This window comes from Rhinatrema bivittatum, chromosome 8 (genome assembly GCF_901001135.1).
Source record: "Rhinatrema bivittatum chromosome 8, aRhiBiv1.1, whole genome shotgun sequence".
Taxonomy (NCBI): domain Eukaryota; kingdom Metazoa; phylum Chordata; class Amphibia; order Gymnophiona; family Rhinatrematidae; genus Rhinatrema; species Rhinatrema bivittatum.
This window is the reverse complement of record NC_042622.1, coordinates 205,188,222-205,207,855: the sequence shown is the minus strand read 5'-3', so window position 1 is coordinate 205,207,855 and position 19,634 is coordinate 205,188,222. Positions and strand designations below refer to the sequence as shown.

The following is a 19,634-nucleotide window of genomic DNA, read 5'->3' as shown; positions in this document are numbered from 1 at the left end:
TAAACTTTGTCGTCTCTTTCTTTGGCTACATCAGGGGTAGGCAACTCCGGTGTTTGAGTGTCAGAGGGAGGTCAGGTTTTCAGGATCCATATTTATTGTGGCTATGTGATTAATTTGCATGATATTCCAGTGTGGATATCTTGAAAACTCGGCTGGCTTGTGGCATTCGATGACTGACTGGAGTTGCCTCTGGCCAAAGTGCTGGTCTTTTCCAGGTTCTAGAATCACTGTCTTGGGGGACTACCCCCCAGTCGGATTTTCAGGATATCCGCGGTGAATATGCATGAGAGAAATTTGCATGCACTACCTCTATTGGTTGTAAATTTATCTCATGTATATTCATTGCAGATACCCTGAAAATCTGTGAACTGCTTCCATTCTTTCATTGTCCTTAGGGAAGGTTCAGCCCCCAAGCTGACCACAGTACTCAAGGAGGGGTTTCAGTGATTTACATACTCTGATTTTTAAAGCCATTTAAGGGCCTTGTTCCTCCTCCTTTTCAACAACTGCTCTCCTTGTGTTTTGTGCTTGGCAGATTGTAGATCATTGGTGATCCCTTCACACAAGTCCATTTGTGTAGCTGAGTCATGTTCTTGTATTTTCAGCATTGCAGGCTACACCCTTTGGAATAAACTCTCAAACCACTAAAAATGGAATATGATCTAGTACGTTTTAGAAAGATGTTAATAACATCTCTTCTCCAAAGCTTTCCCTACTTAATTATTTCAAGGAATTATAGCAAGTGATAATAGGATGCCTTGCTATGGTTGTTTTCTAGCAATTTTTGCTGTTATGTTTATAGTTTTGGTTGCTTATGTTTTAATTTAGTTTTGTGTTTAATCTGTTTATTGTAACGCGTAATTTATTACGCATTAAGGGCTGCAGATTAGTGGGCTCCCAATTTGTAAAATATAAATAATGGCAATATTACCTCTTCTTCTTCTGCACCGTTGCACAGTGCAGTTCCATCGCTATGGTTAGCAAAAGATAGGGCATTCACACAGAGTACATATGGCCAGTGCTGTCAGTAAAGGCAAGAAGCCGCATGTGCCTGTCCATATAGCTGCCTCCACACAGCCTCTTTTGTATATTCTCTGAAGTACTTATTTACCCCAGCTGCTGAAAATCCCAGCATTCACCCATGGAAAAAAATATTTAGTACAATCAATAAACCACATCCATCTGTGAAAGTGGCCTCTAGCGCAGAAAGCTCAAGCCTTAATAAATGGGTTAGTCTTTAAAGTGCCACCCGCCTCTTGTCATTTTTGCTACACCAGACTAACAGGGATATTCTTCTGAAGAAATAAACCTCCAATGTCTATAAAGCGGCAAGCCAAGCGGAGTTACCTGCCTGCAAGGCCAGCGTGTGCTCTAACCCTTCTCTTCACAATTGTCCTTTCCGTGAAGGCACAGGATACTAGCCACCTGCCTTTACTGATGCTCTGCGGGCCTTGTTCTCTGCACTGCTGTCAAGGCCTCCTTTCTACAGAAGCTAACCAGGCTTGAGGCATTGGGTGCTGGATCCCCATCTCAGACACAAGAGCTCCATTACCCCCCATCCCCAGCAGTCATGCCATATATCTATATATATATATATATAATAAAGGGCCTTCTGCCTTCATCCATCCTATTCCTACAACCCCCCCCCCCCCCCATTACCCTCTCCAACACAGCCAGCAAACATACAGTCCAACATAGTGCTTTCTAGACTAGGATCCCCTGCAATTTTTCTACCTGCTTACAAGAAAGGGGAAAACTCAAATGAATTTTAACTGAATGAAATACATTTTACTTTAGTTGACGTTTGAGGGTCTTGTGTGGTTTTTCCTACATTTCGTTGTGAGTGTGCAGAAAAGATGGCTTGAGTTAGGAATGTGAGTGCAACAGTTCCCAACAAGCCTCTTTCAAATGATGACATGAAGTGCAGGACCAGCCTCAACAGCTTGTCTTTGCTAAGGGTGCTGGTGGTATAAAGGCCACAGGGCCTGGGCATTCTGGATGTTCAGGTAATAGTGGTGCTGGTGTTGGTGGCTGTTTACATTATTGTTAGGGGGGGGGGTACTGAACTAAAAAGGGAATTTTTACAAGCTCTGCTACTCAAGATGGACTACAATGAAAGAAGGTGACACAAAATGTCTTTCATAAGGAGTAATATCTTACAAGCAATCACGCTTTATGGCCAGCAGCTGGGATATAGCCTTGGCAGGACCTGAATAACTGGGCAGACTTGATGGCCCATTTGGTCTTTTTCTGCGGTTATCTACAATATTTTGGTGGTAGAAACGAAACATGGATACACATACCTGTGGAAATGTTTATTGTGATGGAAAAGAAACAGAAATCACTACAATAAAGACAGGATAAACATAAAACCCAAGTGATCTGAAGAGGAAGTCCTAGAACAGCCAGATGTAGGTGATCTGAAGGAAAAGGAACTGCAGCAGGCATGTCGCTTCAACCAGGTTCTCTCCTCCTATTTGAGCATTCATAACCACATGCCAACTACTCTCATCCGCTCTGTTCTCACACAGCAGTCCAGCTGAGGCCCTTTCCAGCCAGAACGCAGACCCTTCTTGCTGTCTGTGCATACTGCTGTAACTGCTTCCAATTGCTGGGTAGTCAATGGGATGTTTCCTGGGCGGGCATCAGTAATTTGGGTCGGAAATGTCAGTAAGGGTTGTCCCGTAAAGCTCTGACTCCCATTCAGACAACTGCTGTACAAACCCACGATTTGGCCTCATGTTGTTTCTGCATTTCTGGACGTGATGCCAAGCCATCTGCAAGCCAAGCCAAGCCTGTGGTTTATTTACTTCAAAACCTCCAACCTTCACTTTGTTTCCCACTTATTCAGGTTCACCTGCTACTGTTATAGCAATACAGCTCCAGAAGTGTACCACAGCTTCATCTGATCCTTAATATTATTATAGTGCTGCACTTCTCAATGACACCTATGCCCTATATCTCACCTATACCACTCACTCACTGATGGCCTAGTGCTGTTCCTCACCCATACTGCTCCCTACTGATATTATACTGCTCCCCTATTACTGTCAGTGCTGTATTTCACCCATACTATCTCCTTACTCGTCATAGCACATACCCTTGCATATACACCATGCCCCTCATGTCAAAGCACTGTATCTCAACCATACTCCCCCGTGTTTCTTCCCTACTGATGTCATAGCACTGCATCTTACATCTACTGATGTGGGTGGCTGTACTTCACCCATACACATTTTATGCCACAGTACTTAACTCATACCACACCCTTACTGATGTCATAGTTGTCATGGTTGCTCCTTTCTTCTTTTTACTCTCTCCCTCTTTCTCCTTCCCGCTCCCTCTCCCCCTTTTCTCTCCTGCTCCCACTCCCTGCTCCTCGTTCAGTGTAATTCCTCCTTTCCTGAGTTAATTGTAAACTAGTGTAATGTGTCTCACAAACCTCGGTATATTAAAAGTTCTTAAATAAATAGCCATCTAGTCTATCCTTTCACTTCCATCCATTAGTGAAAGAGCCCCATTTTATCTTAATCCTTTAGAGAAAGAGCCCTATTTCTTATAGCACTCTTAGCCTCCCCTTTCCTCTTTATTGATAGCAATACTGTATATAGCTTTTTACTACGCGCTATCAATAGTTTAAACATAATTATTGTCTACTAGATGGTATATACCTTTTGTCATTATAAACTCATAATCTGCAATGGTTGATTTCTGTGTCTTGTTGAATGTACATTTTGCAATCTTCTATCTATCTTCTATATAAATGTAAATGTTCATTTGTTCAAAATCTTAAATCTCCGAAAGTTCTTCACCGATTGCTTTGAAATTTTGACACAACGTTGCATTCGAATACACGCGTGTTTTTATATACCTATATTATATAGATGTCACACACGCTTTTTTGGAAAAACAGCGCCATCTGTTGGATGTAAAAGCAACGCACGCTATCTACAATATAAATGGGCTCTGACCCACGGCCCGCAAATGCGCAGTAGAGAGCAGCTCTACCGCGCATGTGCAGACCATAGAGCTCTGTGCTACATGCTGGGTGTCACAGAGGAGAGGAGGAAAGGGCAGACGAGTTGCCGCTCCGAGAAACGGCTCAGCCCGTTCCTCCGCCGCTGGGGAAGGGGGGAGGGAGTAGGGACTGCTGGACAGTTACACACAGGAGGAGGAAAGGGTAGAAGAGTCGCCGAGCCAGTCCGTCCACTGCCGGGGATGGGGGGGAGGGAGTTGGGATGGCAGGACCATAATGCCTCGCGAGATCCCCCTCTGCCACAGCTGCAGCTCCTATCACCGCCGCCGCCTTTGGCCCTTCGTGGTGCGGGGGGGGGGGGGGGGGGGAAGAGTGAGGCAGAGCAAAGACATAGGAGGAGAGGGGACAAAAATCTCGCCTGTTTGAACGGGCTTAACGGCTTTATTTATTTTATTTTATATTTTTATATACCGATGTTCTTGTATGAAATACAAATCACTCCGGTTTACATAAAACAGTGAAATGCCCAAAAAAGGGGAGGGGCTTTACATAGAACATTAGAACAATTGAACAAAGTACAAATTAAACATGGTATAGTATAATTACAAGAAACGTTTGAACTCAAAATCATAGTACAGTTAAAACAAGTCATAATAGGATAATTCAATGAGGTATCCTCTAATTGGGTTTATCATAGCATCTAGGCAGCATTAAGTGTCTGGGAAGGCTTGGCGGAAAAGCCAGGTTTTTTTTTAACTTCTGATGACTTTGTTCAAGTCTTAGATCGGGGGGGAGCGCGTTCCATTGGTGGGGGCCTGCTGACGATAGTGCTCATTTGCCCTCGTCCTCCCATGGCCCCAAGACGTCCTCCTCTGTGTTTCCTCCATGGCCGTTAGTGGGAAAAGTCTTACGGCAGATAGAGTCCCACAGGGGCCCTGTGATTCTCGTGGCTTCGGAGTGGCCGCGGAGACTGTGGTTTGCAGACCTCATCATCCTAGCGGTCGACGGCCCCTTGCACTTCGGCCATCTTCCCAACCTCTTTCGGCAAGGTCTGGTATTTTTCGACCAAGCGGCTTGCTTTTGTCTAGCGGCTTGGCTTATGAGAGGCGACAGCTGAGAAAGAGGGGTTACCTGGAAGCGGTTATTACCACCCTGCTCAGCTCCAGGAAAACTTCTACCTCTCTTATGTATGTTCGAGTATGGAAAGTCTTCGATACTTGGTGTAGCGGATTAAACGTGTCTCCGCGCCGGGCCACTGTAGTTAACATATTGGCATTCTTGCAGGAAGGCTTGGGCAAGTCACTTTACCCTCCATTGCCTCAGGTACAAAACTTAGATTGTAAGCCCTCTGGGGATAGCGAGAACTACCTACAGTACCTGAATGTAAACCGATTTGATATCTCAGATCAAATGTCGGTATATAAAAAACAAAACAAAAACAAACACTGTTATTTGGAATTGTGTAGTGCTTTTATCCAAAGTACCAATAGTAAGAAAGTTATCAGGCCCAAGGTGATGAGGGCTATTGAGTAGCTGAAATTTATCCCAACTTATATTTGATATGCCAGTGACTATTAAATGAGTAGGAGGAGAAGTGGCATACCGTGAGAGAAATTTTGTATAAACAAAATAAGGACCTGATTTTCAAAAGCATTTATAATCTTAAAACTGGGTTTTACGTGTGTAAATGCACTTTACCCATGTAAGTAGGTTTTTGAAAACTGCAAAATCAGCCAAAATCCTGGAATACTGACTCTTCCTCCAGCAGCCAGGTAAAAAGTGTTGGTAATTTCATGCAAGACTTCATCTTGCACTGTTAGGAGGAGGAATAGCCTAGTGGTTAGAGCAGTGGGCTATGAACCAGGAGACCATACCAGTCATGCCCCCATGACCAGTTTCTGTCTTTCACACACCAATCATCTCCTAGTCTTTGACACACACTCACCAGTCACCTTCCTGAACAGTTTCTCTCATGCCATACACACACACAAGCTTCCCACTCCCGTGTTCTACTTACATATATGGGCTTCTCACTCTCATAATCACTTTCTCTGACACACACTCACCAGTCTCACACACACCAGTCTCTCACTCCCATGCTTGTTCTCTCCACATGCACAGGCTTCTCATTCCCATAATCACTTTCTCTCTCTCTCTCTCTCTCTCACTCACACACACACACACACACACACACACACACACGCTTCCCACTCCCATGTTCTCTTTCAGATATATAGGCTTCTTCCTCCCATGCTGTGTCTCACACACACCCAGGTTGCTCACTCTCATGCTCACTCTTCACATGCACAAGCTTCTCATTCCCATAATCACTTTCTCTCTGTTACACACACACCGGTCTCTCTCTCATTTCCATGCTCGCTCTCCACGTGCACAGGCTTCTCATTCCCTGAATCACATTCTTTCTCTCACATTCACACACACCATTCTCTTTCTTTCACACACACCATCACCTTACCAACCAGTCTCTTTCTCTCATTCATGCACACACACACACACACAGGCTTCCCACTCCCATGCTCTCTCTCACATAATCAGGCTTCTCACTCCCATGCTTTCTTTCACACACACACACACACCCACCCACACACCACAACTCCAGGCTTCTTATGCCCATGATTTCTCACATACCCAGATTTCTCACTTCCATGCTTTTTCTCTCTCACACACACACGTCAGTCACCTCCCTGACTGTCTCACACTCTCACATACACATCAGTCATCTCCCTGAGCAGTCACTTTCATTGTCTCTCACATATATACACACACATCAGCTCTCTGACCTGCTTCTCTCAATCACACACATGCCAGCCTCCTCCTCCAGCCCCCGCAGGCCAAGAAAGAAGAATCCCATCGGCCGCGGGAGGCTTATGCTGCTGTCTCCTTTCCCGCTTACCGGCTGCTTCGATTGCTCGGGGGCCGATGCTGCTGCCGTCGCTGCTATTTTTCCACGCGGCACGGCTCTTTCTCCTTCCCGCGCACTGCGTATCACTTCCTGTTCTGGGTCATGGGGGGGGCGCGGGAAGAAGAAAAGGCCAGCCGCAGGTGCCACTGCTTCTTCTATCACCGCTGCCGTTCCCACTGGGCTTGAATGTACTGATAGCCCGGTGGCAATGGCAGCAGGGAAGGAAGAGCAGCGGGAGAGACTGGGAGCCCGTGACACACCTGCCGGTGCTTGGCGACACACTGGTGTATCGCGACACACCAGTTGAGAAGTGCTGCCCTATACCATGTGTCCACACGGGATCCCTCTCCAGTCTGTCTTTTTCTGCAAAGCTATAAGCTTCACGGTGTGAGTGAGCTCACTTTGGCTGTTTTTAGCCTTGTGAAAAACTGTTTTTCACAGGATTTTTCTCATTCTATAGTCTGCTCCCTCTCTGTGCCCTCCCCTAGTGTCTCCTAGTCAAGGTTTTGGCGATTCAGGTAAGATTTCTTTTGCGATCGGTGCCCCACCGCTATCGTCTTCCGTTAATGCCTCTCTTTTTCGTCTGTCATGGCCACGTCAGGTTTTTGGCAATACCCCCGGTGCCAGAGGACCATGTCCATTACGGATCCGCATGAGTCGTGTCCTCTGCTTAGAGGCATCGCATGAAGTCCGGGGTTGCCACTTGTGTGCCCAAATGACCCCAAAAGGATATCGGCTCGACAAGGTGGAGCAGCTCTTCGGGTCAAAGATAACCAAGGCATTAGCATCGAAGGTCTAAGGAGCCACAATGATGGACATTGAACCATAGACATTGGCAGGATCGTTGGTTCTGTTATGAGCGCGCGCGGGCGCGGTCCTCTCGAGCTGGTGGTGAGCCCTTGGGCCACGGCGAAAGCTAGGGAGGAGCCCCAGCCACACCGTGGGAGGTGAGCTGGGCAGGCATGGTGAGCCAGGCGGGTACAGAAGCAGGCACAGAGTCTGACCCTCAGCCGGACCTGCATGCCCATGGCAACCAACACTGGAAGTTGATTGATGAACGGTCCTCCGACTGTTCCCGGCCCTTTCGGACCTGCCGCTGGGAACGGCAATGGGCAGCAGGCCGGACAGAGGCGAGGGCAGACAGAGTCCTTTACACTGAAGACGTCAGACGGGGGCTGAAGCAGACATCGTAGACAAGGCAGGTGCAGACATCGTAGACAAGGCTGGAAGGAAACATGGCACTGTCCATCAGGGCGCCCTACTCAGCCCACCCGTGGGACTGAGTCGCAGACCACCCCGTCCCAGACGCGCCCTACACAGCCCAGGAAGGCTGGTCGCGGACCACGCTGAGGAAAGGAGGGTGCAGGGAAGACAAAGCGGAAGATCCAGGCAAACAGGAACTCCGATGCTGGGATACTGACATCCGGAGCCCCTTTGGCTGGCAGGCAGGGAAGCTCAAGAGCGCGGGGGACGAATCCCTCCTGTTGGCCACTCCAGGGCCCAACAGGACAGAAGGCTCAGGAACCAGACGAGGACATAGGGCGGAACACCCGGAACTGGAACAGGAACGGAATCAGGCAGCTTCAGGAACAGACATCAAAGCAAGGTCAGGAACAGACATCCGGACAGAGACAGGACAAGGAGCCATCAATACATGGAGGACCTGGATCGGCGAGGTTACAGGCGACTGTAATGCACAATCCGAAGGCCAGGTGCAAATGACAAGAAAGTCCTTATATACTGGAGGTAGAAGGCTCCTCCCTGGGAGGAGCTTGCCAGGACCGCCCCTCACTGGTCCTATAAATAAGGTGGAGAGCTGCGGGCCGGCCCCTAGGAGAAGGGCGTCGCCAAACAGGAAGTCCAAACGCTGGCATGCAAGCCACAGGCACAGCTAGGCCTCTCAGGCCCTGGAGCAAGTCCCGGGTGGAACACAGGCGAGGCCCTGGCTTCGGAGCGGCCTCCGGAGGAAGGTGAGAGACCACCTGTAGCGCAGCAACAGGGGGGATCGTAACAGGTTCCATCAATGTTGCTGGTGGTCAGGTGCACCGAAGACTGACCATAGTCTATCCCCTCGTCATCAGCCTCGGCACTGGGGAAAGACTGGGCCGAACATCGAGGGAAGCCGAAGAAGCATCTGCACCAGTCCTTGTCAATGCATGCACCAGCACTTTCCGCAATACCCCCGAAGCGACTCCATGGCAAGAAGAGCCAATCCTGGGGGTTCGCGATGGTCTCCACTGGTCCTGATGCCAGTCAACGATCCACCTCTAGGGTCCAAAGATGTGGCTATCCCTCCTTCCTCCCAGTCAGTCTTGGCATCAGTAACATTCAAGGAGGAGCTGGAGCTTTGAGTTCAGCTAGTGGTGGAATGGGCACTGCAGGGTTTCGGTCCTTTGGCACTGAAGGCACCGGACCCAATGCCAGTCATCCTTGTACTGCTTCTGGAAAAGCTCAGCATGCTCATCAGTGCGTTACCAACCTAGCTGGCATCAGTTCTCGGGACAGCATCAGTGCCTGATGAGGCACTGAGGTATCCCTAACAATATGGTAGTCTTCACTGGTTCCTATGAGGAAGCTCCACTAAGGCTGGTGGAAATGCCAAAGCCGCCCCCCCCCCCCCCCCCGTCTAGTTCTACCAGTGCTTACACCTCTGGGTGAAGGCCAAGCATCTAGGGGACCCATCTTCTGTCACCTACAGTGAGGATGAGGAACCCTATGACCCCAGGGAGGATGATGTTTTGGAGTCCTCCGAGGGCTCTGAAGACCTCCCTTCAGACCCTTCTCCTCCAAAGGAGTGAAGAAAGTCTCCACCTGAGGACTTGACCTTCACAGGGTTTGTAAGCGTGATGGTGGCATCATCCCTTTTCAGTTATTGATGGAAGAGGATGCCAGGCACAAAATACTTGAGATCCTCCAGTTTGAAGAGCCTTCTAAAGAGATCGTGATGGTCCAGGTGCATGAGATCTTTAAGGAGTTGCTGCTGAGGATATGGGAACACTATCTCACAGTGCCTCCCATCAATAAGAAGGATGACGGGATTTACCTTGTCCTGAAGGCTGCCGGATTCGATAAGCATCAGCTGCCTCACCAGTCGGTGGTGGTCGAATATGCACGTGAAGCGCTCTTGGACTCATTCCTTGGCACCCCCAGGGAAGGACCATGGAGAGATAGATGCTCTTGGGAGGAAAGTATTTCACGGCACCATGCTTATTGCCCACATTGCCACCTGCCAGCTCTACGTGAGCCAGTACTCGCGGGACATTTGGAAGCAGGTGCAGGAGGTGGCTGAGCAGCTGCCTCAACTGCAGCAGGATGCCCTCATGTCACAGGTGCACAAGGGCCTGGAATGCAGAAAGTATGAGGTCCGTGTGATCTACGATGATTTCGAGACAGCATCTAGAATCTTTGCATTGGGAATCTGTGCCAACAGAATGGCATGGCTGTGGCCTTGGATCTCCGACCAGAGGTACAGGAATGACTTGCTGACATGCCATGTACTAGAGAGAATCTCTTTGGAGATAGGGTGAGGGATATGGTGGCCCAGCTTTGGGACCACTATGAAACCCTCTAACAACTCTTCACCAGTACTCCGGACCCGTCGTCCTTATCCAGGAGGCCAGTGAGACCAGAGCCATGGAAGTCTTTCTTTTGCCAAAGGAAGTACTATCCTCTGCCTCCTCATTCCCGTCAACACCATTGTGGCTCCTGCGGCTGTCCCAGGCAGCAGACAGCCCCCAAGCCCCAGCCAGCTCCTCAATCAACTCCCGGGACATGATTTTGCCTGGTCACAGGGGGCATATGCCAGTTGCCTGCAACCGGGACGATGGACCCTCCGGTCGGGGGCAGGCTACAGTTCTTTGTGGACCAGTGGCCCAGTATATCCTTGGACCAGTGGATTCTGTCCATCGTCCGCCAAGGGTACAAGTGAATCTGTTGGGTGTCCTGCCAAATTGCCCTCTGTACCCATATTGGGGACCAGTACTGCATCAGGTGGTACTACTAGTGGAGCTCTCCTCCCTCTTAATAGCCAGAGCAGGAAGAGAGGTTTTTCTTCTGGAAAGCTCTGGAAGTTTCATGTTCATTTGGCACAAATGGTGTCACCCACTTGTCTTTAGGGAAATAATACAATATTATATTAAACATTTCCTTGAAAGGCTTTGAATATGACTAGACGCTTTTGTTTCCCATCCTTAGGGGAAATTTAATAAAGTTAAAGAAAAAAAAAGCGTCAAGGCAGTAGCACAGGTCTCCTGTGCGGGCAACTTCCTCCTCATTGTTTTGGTGCTGGGGTACTTTGGTTTTTTTTGTCTGAGCTTACTGTTCTGGTGCTCTGAGGTAGGTTTCCCCGTGATAGCGATGGGCCGTGGGTCAGTATGCTGTGCATGCGGCTCGGCACATTCGCGGCTCAATAGAGTCGGGTTGTGTTTCATTTCTTCGGGCGATAAGGGCTCGTCCGACAGCCCAGTATGTGCTAAAAAGCAATGGAGGGCCCCCACTCCTGCTTCTGCATCGCTTCGGGGTTCACACCAGGGTGAAGATCCCTTCCCGTTCAGCGTGGGAACTGCGGACATTTTGAATTTGCTTTCAGCCATTCCTGTGCCGTCGGGGGAGAGGTATGTTCCTCCGCAATTGTCCCTGGCGTGTTCAGGCTCCAGGGAGGATCAGTGGGGCTCGGAGGGGGAAGAGGTTCCCATGCTGCCTGTCCCTGGTTCCTCTCCTGCTGGGGCTGGGGCCTCAAAGCTGTTTTTGGCTGAGTTTGTGTCACTGCTGAATGAGGCTTATCTGGCCAAGCAGCAGGCAGAATATTCTGGTATGGATTCTTAGTCCCAGCTGTCTGAGGAGCGTGCTGTGGGGCCCAAGCTGGATCATACCATTAGAAAGCGCATTTCCACTGTCCAGAGATTGTTGGGTCCTCCTTCAGGATCAGATCCAGTTGGGGATGAGTCTGAGGATTCTGGGGATGCACCAGTGGGGGCAGGGGAACCTTCTGGCCATGACTTGCCGGTATATCCGGTGGCAGGAGGTATGGGTCAAAGGGATGATCCAGAGGGAATACCCAGCTGCTCCCCCTACCCGAGCAAGACAGGTCCTACACCCGGGCTTAAAATGCTGAAAGCCCGAGCAGAACGCGGCAGGAGTCAGCGGCACCGGCATGCTCTCTTCTTCCCGCCCCCCCGGCCCGGAAGAGGAAGTGGTGAGCAGCGGGTGTGTGCACGGGAAGGAGAGACCTTGCTAGTGCACTTGGCATCGGCCCGAAGAAAAGAAGAGAGGCGCGGTCTGAAGAATGAGCAGCGTGGCTCAGAGAAAAATGAAGAATGTCATCAACCCCTGTGGTCGATGGGACTCCTTGCTCTGCGAGGGCTGAAAATGAAGTAGATTGCTGCTGCCTTTAGGGTTAGAAGTGGAGGAGGCTGTTGCTGCTGCTAGTTCGGGGGAGGGGGGGGGAGAGTGAGTGGATGAGCAAGCATGTGTGTTTGAGATCCTATGTGTGTAAGTGAGATAGCATGTATGTGAATGAGAGCTTATACATGTGAAAGAGAGTATGTGTTTAATTGAGAGCTGGTTTAGGTAAGGAAGCATGTGAGTATGTGATGGAGAGCCTGTGTGTAAATGAGAGAAAGAGAGAGCATGGTGTCTGTGTGTGATTGAGAGCTGGTTTAGGTGAGGGAGAAAGCAAATGTTGCTTACCTGTAACAGGTGTTCTCACAGGACAGCAGGATGTTAGTCCTCACATATGGGTGACATCACAGGATGGAGCCCAATCAGGGAACACTTTTGTCAAAGTTTCCAGAACTTTGACTGGCCCCTACTGGGCATGCCCAGCATGGCACTAACCCTGCAGCCAGCAGGGGTCCCCCTTCAGTCTTATTTAAAAGCTAAAGGCAGTGCCGAAAAAAAAAAAATAAAACGTTACGAACCCAACACCGCAGGGCGACGGGCGGGTTTCATGAGGACTAACATCCTGCTGTCCTGTGAGAACACCTGTTACAGGTAAGCAACATTTGCTTTCTCACAGGACAAGCAGGATGGTAGTCCTCACATATGGGTGAGTACCGAGCTGAGGATGTCCGAATATGTACCAAATGTACCCACAGATGTGGCACAGGCACAACAACTGGGGTGGAATTTGGTAGATGGCATCCTGAACCCCACCAGGCAGGCGGAAGGGTGTTGGTACGTCACGTTGTAAACAGGTTATGAAGGACAGACTGACCGAAGATGGAATTTTGTCTTCCAGCTTTGTCCAAGCAACAGTGGGCTGCAAAGGTGTGGAGAAAACTCCAGGTGGCAGCCCTGCAAATGTCAGGAAGCGGCAACAATCGCACGTGTGCTACTGAAGTCACCATGGCCCTCACAGAGTGTGCTTTAACACGGTCTTGAAATGGAATGCCCGCTTGCTGATAGCAAAAGGATGTGCAGTCCGCCAACCAGGAAGGAGAGAGTCTGCTTACCCACAGACTGCCCTAATTTGTTAGGATGGAAAGAGACGAACAATTGAGTGCTCTTCCTGTGGGCAGCTATATGGTCTAGATAGAAGGCTAGAGCCCGTTTACAGTCAAGGGTATGCAGAGCCTGCTCTCCTGGATTGGAATGGGGCCTGCGAAAAAAGGTAGGTAGTATGATGGATTGATTGAGATGAAAATCCGAAACTACCTTAGGTAAGAATTTAGAGTGAGTGCGGAGTACTGCCCGGTCCTGCAGAAGTTTAGTGGAAGGCGGATAGGTAACTAGGGCCTGTAATTCACTAATTCTGCGAGCTGAAGTGATTGCCAAAAGGAAAATCACTTTCCATGTGAGATATCGAAGGTCACAGGAGTGAAGAGGCTGGAATGGTGATTTCATGAGCCGACCCAAAACTAGATTAAGATCCCAAGAAGGGGCCGGAGGACCCAGTGGAGGCTTGAGGTGAAGCAAGCCCTTCAGAAAACCTGTTACAAGGGGTTGTACTGAGATAGGAACATCCCCGACACCTTTATGGAAGGTGGCTACCGCACTGACATGCATTCTGATGGAAGAAGTTTTTAGACCTGACTCTGATAAGTGCCAGAGATAGCCCAAAAACTTCGTTATTGGACAGGTAAAGGTGTCAAGGGACTGAAAAGAGCAACATGACTTAAACCTGTTCCATTTGTAAGAGTAAGATTTTCTCATGGAAGGCTTCTGCGAAGCAATCAGGACACGGGAAACTGGTTCAGAAAGGTTAAGTGGCTGAAGGATTAACCTTTCAACATCCATGCCATCAGGGACAAGGCATGAAGATTTGGGTGGCGGAGGCACCCGTCGTTTTGAGTGATCAGAAACGGGTCCTTTCCCAGGGGAATGTGCCTGCGAATGGAGAGATCCTGAAGGATTGGAAACCACAGCTGGCATGGCCAGTGAGGTGCAATCAGGATCATGGTACCCTTGTCCTGACGTAACGTCATGTGAGTCTTCGAGAGAAGAGGAAGTGGAGGGAATGCATAAAGTAGACCGGTTGCCCACGAGTGGGAGAATGCGTCTCTGGGCTGAGAGTGTTTGCTGCAAACAGCCTTCCTACCTCTAACAGCCTCCCTCTCCTACCATTCTATCTCCACTCTATCAGCCAGCCTCTCCCCCCCCCCCCCCCCCTTCCCTCTTACTACTTTCTGCCTTCCACGGCCTGAATGTATCTAATTATACATAGATTGTATATTTGATTTGTACATAATTTACTGAAGTATATACCTTTGGTAAATATATATAGTTTCTCCCATAAGATTAGATGGGATTTAATTGTACCATATGCTGATTCATTGCCTTGTTGAGTTATATTTGCTTGTTCTCTCTGAATTGATTGTAAAGCCTGTTGCTAAATTATTGTTCATTGTAAACCGAGGTGATGTTTGCTACGTTCTGCGGTATATAAAAAACCTTTAAATAAATAAATAAATACATAAATAAATAAATGAGAGAGCAGAGTTCTCTACTTTGTGATTTTGAGCAGACGCAAAGAGGTCTATCTGAGGATATCCCCATTGTTGGAAGATGGAGTTCGCTACTGAGGGGTTGAGAGACCATTCGTGAGGTTGAAAGATGCGACTCAGCTTGTCTGCTAACACATTGTCTACTCCTGGCAACCAGGTGGCCCGGAAGTACATCGAGTGGGAGAGAGCTTCCGCCCATATCTGTGCAGCTTCCTGACACAGAAGGAAGGAGCCCGTGCCCCCTTGTTTGTTGATGTACTACATGGCCACCTGGTTGTCCGTCTAGATCAGGATGACTTGATTTGAGAGGCGATCCTGAAATGTCCTGAGAGCATATCTGATTGCTCGAAGCTCCAGGAAATTTATTTGCTGTTTGGCTTCCTCTGGAGACCAAGATCCTTGTGTCTGCAGATTGGCCACATGGGCTCCCCATCCGAGGTTGGAAGCATCGGTGGTGAGAGTTATTTGAGGGTCTGGAGCCTGGAAGGGCAAGCCTTGGAGGAGATTGTTCTGATTTTTCCACCAGGCAAGAGACTGACGGAGTGAGTCGGTTATGTGAACAATGGTCGACAGGGGCTGAATGCTTTGAGTCCATTGTGACCGTAGAGTCCACTGCATGACTCTCATGGCCAATCAGGCCATTGGTGACTTGAACTGAGGACGCCATGTGTCCCAGGAGGATGAGGAAGTAGCGTGCAGTCGCAGAGTGCTGGGACTGCAGCTGGTGTGCAAGAGACACGAGAGTGAGAGCTCGCTGTCGAGGCAGAAATGCCTTTGCCTGCAAGGTGTCCAAGGCTGCACCAATTAACGAAAGGTTTGAGATGGGACTAAGTAGGATTTGTCGTAGTTGATGAGAAATCCTAATGAAATTAGAGTGTGTAAGGTTAGATTGAGGGACGACTGAGCAGCTTGCTGAGTGGGAGCCCTGATTAACCAATCGTCTAGATAGGGGTAGACATGAACACCCTGAGTTCTTAGGAAGGCTGCAACCATTACGAGGCATTTCGTGAAGACTCGTGGCGTAGAGGATAGGCTGAATGGAAGCACTCGGTATTGATAGTGCTTGGGGCCTACTAGAAACCTCAGGTATTTGCGATGAGATGGAGTTATCGCAATATGAGTGTATGCGTCCTGGAGGTCCAGAGAGCAGAGCCAGTCTCCTCTTTGTAAGAGAGGAAGAAGGGAGCGTAAAGTTACCTTGGATTTTCAGAAGGCGTTTGACAAAGTTCCTCATGAGAGGCTTCTAGGAAAAGTAAAAAGTCATGGGATAGGTGGCGATGTCCTTTCGTGGATTGCAAACTGGCTAAAAGACAGGAAACAGAGAGTAGGATTAAATGGGCAATTTTCTCAGTGGAAGGGAGTGGACAGTGGAGTGCCTCAGGGATCTGTATTGGGACCCTTACTTTTCAATATATTTATAAATGATCTGGAAAGAAATACGACGAGTGAGATAATCAAATTTGCAGATGACACAAAATTGTTCAGAGTAGTTAAATCACAAGCAGATTGTGATAAATTGCAGGAAGACCTTGTGAGACTGGAAAATTGGGCATCCAAATGGCAGATGAAATTTAATGTGGATAAGTGCAAGGTGATGCATATAGGGAAAAATAACCCATGCTATAATTACACAATGTTGGGTTCTATATTAGGTGCTACAACCCAAGAAAGAGATCTAGGTGTCATAGTGGATAACACATTGAAATCGTCGGTACAGTGTGCTGCGGCAGTCAAAAAAGCAAACAGAATGTTGGGAATCATTAGAAAGGGAATGGTGAATAAAAAGGAAAATGTCATAATGCCTCTGTATTGCTCCATGGTGAGACTGCACCTTGAATACTGTGTACAATTCTGGTCGCCGCATCTCAAAAAATATATAATTGCGATGGAGAAGGTACAGAGAAGGGCTATCAAAATGATAAGGGGAATGGAACAACTACCCTATGAGGAAAGACTAAAGAGGTTAGGACTTTTCAGCTTGGAGAAGAGACGACTGAGGGGGGATATGATAGAGGTGTTTAAAATCATGAGAGGTCTAGAACGGGTAGATGTGAATCGGTTATTTACTCTTTCGGATAGTAGAAAGACTAGGGGGCACTCCATGAAGTTAGCATGGGGCACATTTAAAACTAATCGGAGAAAGTTCTTTTTCACTCAGCGCACAATTAAACTCTGGAATTTGTTGCCAGAGGATGTGGTTAGTGCAGTTAGTATAGCTGTGTTTAAAAAAGGATTGGATAAGTTCTTGGAGGAGAAGTCCATTACCTGCTATTAAGTTCACTTAGAGAATAGCCACTGCCATTAGCAATGGTAACATGGAATAGACTTAGTTTTTGGGTACTTGCCAGGTTCTTATGGCCTGGATTGGCCACTGTTGGAAACAGGATGCTGGGCTTGATGGATCCTTAGTCTGACCCAGTATGGCATTTTCTTATGTTTTTATGTTCTTATGTACCATCTTGAATTTCTCTCGCTGGAGGTACTTGTTGAGGGCCCGTAGGTCCAGAATAGGACGAACGCCTCCCGATTTTTTTGCGGATTAGAAAGTACTGGGAATAGAACCCAAGGCCGTGCTGAAAGTAGGGTATGGGTTCTATTGCCCTGGACTGGAAGAGGAGGGAGGCCTCCTGTTCCAGAAGGATGGAGTGATCGGATGTTCTCCACGTCGGCAGAGGTGGAGAGTCCGATGGCACGGAGAGAAAGTTCAGATGGTAACCCTGGGCAATTATCACCAGAACCCATTGGTCTGAGGTGATTTGAGTGCCATATGTTGTTGAAATGGCACAGTCGGCTCCCACTGGTATGTGAGGCAATAGTGGCTGGCTGCTGCTCTCTAGGTGGAAGTCAAAAACCTGAAGCAGGACCTGGTTGAGGAGCTGCTTGTAGCTTTTGTTTCCGTATCTGACGAGACTGGGCTTTTTGAAAAGGTCTCTTGGCACGGGATCTGGTTGGTGGCGGATAGGACTTCTTTGGCCGGAAGATGGACTTCTTAGAGTCCTTTCGGAAGGGCTGTTTTGAAGAGTAGTCAGAAGGTATCAGAGAGAGCTGTCTGAGAGTCTCATGATGGTCCATTGAATCTGTTCCCCAAATAGATTATCTCCTACACAGGGTAGGTCAGATAACCTGTCTTGTACCTCAGGGCGAAGATCGGAAAACTTGAGCCAGGCCCATCTCCTTGCCGAAATAGCTGCTGCAGATACTCTGGTAGCAGTATCAAAGATATCATAGGATGATCTGATCTCATGCTTGCCTGCCTCAAAACCCTTGTTTACTAGGGTCTGAAGCTGATCTTGGAATTGTTGAGGCAGGGTATCTGTCAAATCTTGTATCTGCTTAAAAATGACCCTGTTATATTGGGTCATATAGAGCTGATAAGAAGCAATCCGAGAGATGAGCATTGAGCCTTGGAATACTCGGCGGTCAATGGCATCTAGAAACTTCTGTTCCTTGCCAGGGGGAAAAGAAGTGTGAGGCTTTGATCTCTTTGTTCTTTTTTGTGCAGATTCAACAACTACAGATTGGTGATCCAATTGAGTTTTCTGAAAGCCTGGAACTGCCTGCACCAAATAGATAGTGTCAACTTTTCTATGCACTGGAGCAATGGAGCCAGGATGTTCCCAGTTCTTCTTGAGGAGATCCAGAAGAACCTGGTGGATAGGGATGGAGGTTATTTCCTTGGGAACATCCAAGAATTGGAGCAACTCCATCATCTGATGTCTGTCATCCTGTTCAGTTTGCAATTGGAAAGGAACCAATTCAGACATTTCCTTCACAAAATGTATAAAGGAGAGGTCCTCTGGAGGAGAACGCTTCCTACTTTCAGTGGGTGAAGGAGGTGAAGGTAAATCATCGGTGTCTGGGAGGAATAATCAGTCCAGCTGTCGTAGGGATCAGCACCTGTCCCTCTAGGAACTAGAGGGGGACGAGATGGTGGGATACCTGAAGGTCCTGGTCTAGGCTCCGAAGGAATCGGAGGAATTATTGGAGGCACCGATGAAGGCATGAAAGGCACCGGCGCAGGCATTGAGGGTATCAATGGATGGCTCGGTGGTGCCGACGGACGTATTGGCACCGATGGCTGAGGCAGAACTCCCGATGGAGGGATGCGGAACAGTATTTCTCCTCCCGATGACAATGTAAGCGGGGAGGGCATCGGAGACCCGGGGTCCATCGGTGGAAAAGTGGCAATGAGCGCTTCCATCCTGGAGAGCAGCGGTGCCAACGCTGCCAGAATCGGGGCGGTGGAACGGTTCCGCAATCGGTACCAGTGTCGGTGCCGGAGGAACCTGGAGTCGTTGCATTGCCTTGTCGATGGCCTCCTGAACCATCCAGTCCAGTTCTTCTCGGAGACCTGGAGCAAGCAGCCCCAGCTCCAGAACAGAAGAAGGAGGCAGAGGCATAGCCAGAGGGACCACCGTTAAAGGCGGAGTCATGGCTCCCGATCCCCTGTCTTTTAAGAACATAAGAAAATGCCATACTGGGTCAGACCAAGGGTCCATCAAGCCCAGCATCCTGTTTCCAACAGTGGCCAATCAGGCCATAAGAACCTGGCAAGTACCCAAAAACTAAGTCTATTCCATGTTACCATTGCTAAAGGCAGTGGCTATTCTCTAAGTGAACTTAATAGCAGGTAATGGACTTCTCCTCCAAGAACTTATCCACCTGTCGGGTGAGGGTTGCCTCGGTGACCCGGTCGCCGAAAAGGTCGGTGCCTTTTCTGGACGGGGTTTCTTTGGCGGCAGCTCGGACGATGGCGAGGTCGATGATTTCACTTCCTCGATGGTGCGAGACT

General features: G+C 48.6%; 1 protein-coding gene across 3 annotated transcripts in view; it reads right to left on the bottom strand.

Annotated features, from left to right (window-relative positions):
* Positions 1 to 2,302: 2,302 nt before the first annotated feature.
* STYXL1 (serine/threonine/tyrosine interacting like 1) overlaps positions 2,303 to 19,634 on the bottom strand; it is a 78,919-nt gene continuing 61,587 nt past the window's right edge. For all 3 annotated transcript variants that reach the window (XM_029612694.1, XM_029612693.1, XM_029612692.1), the window contains exon 9: positions 2,303 to 2,777. In XM_029612694.1, the coding sequence (XP_029468554.1) occupies positions 2,646 to 2,777 (132 nt within the window). In that variant the 3' untranslated portion in view covers positions 2,303 to 2,645. The remainder of the gene's footprint in view (positions 2,778 to 19,634) is intronic.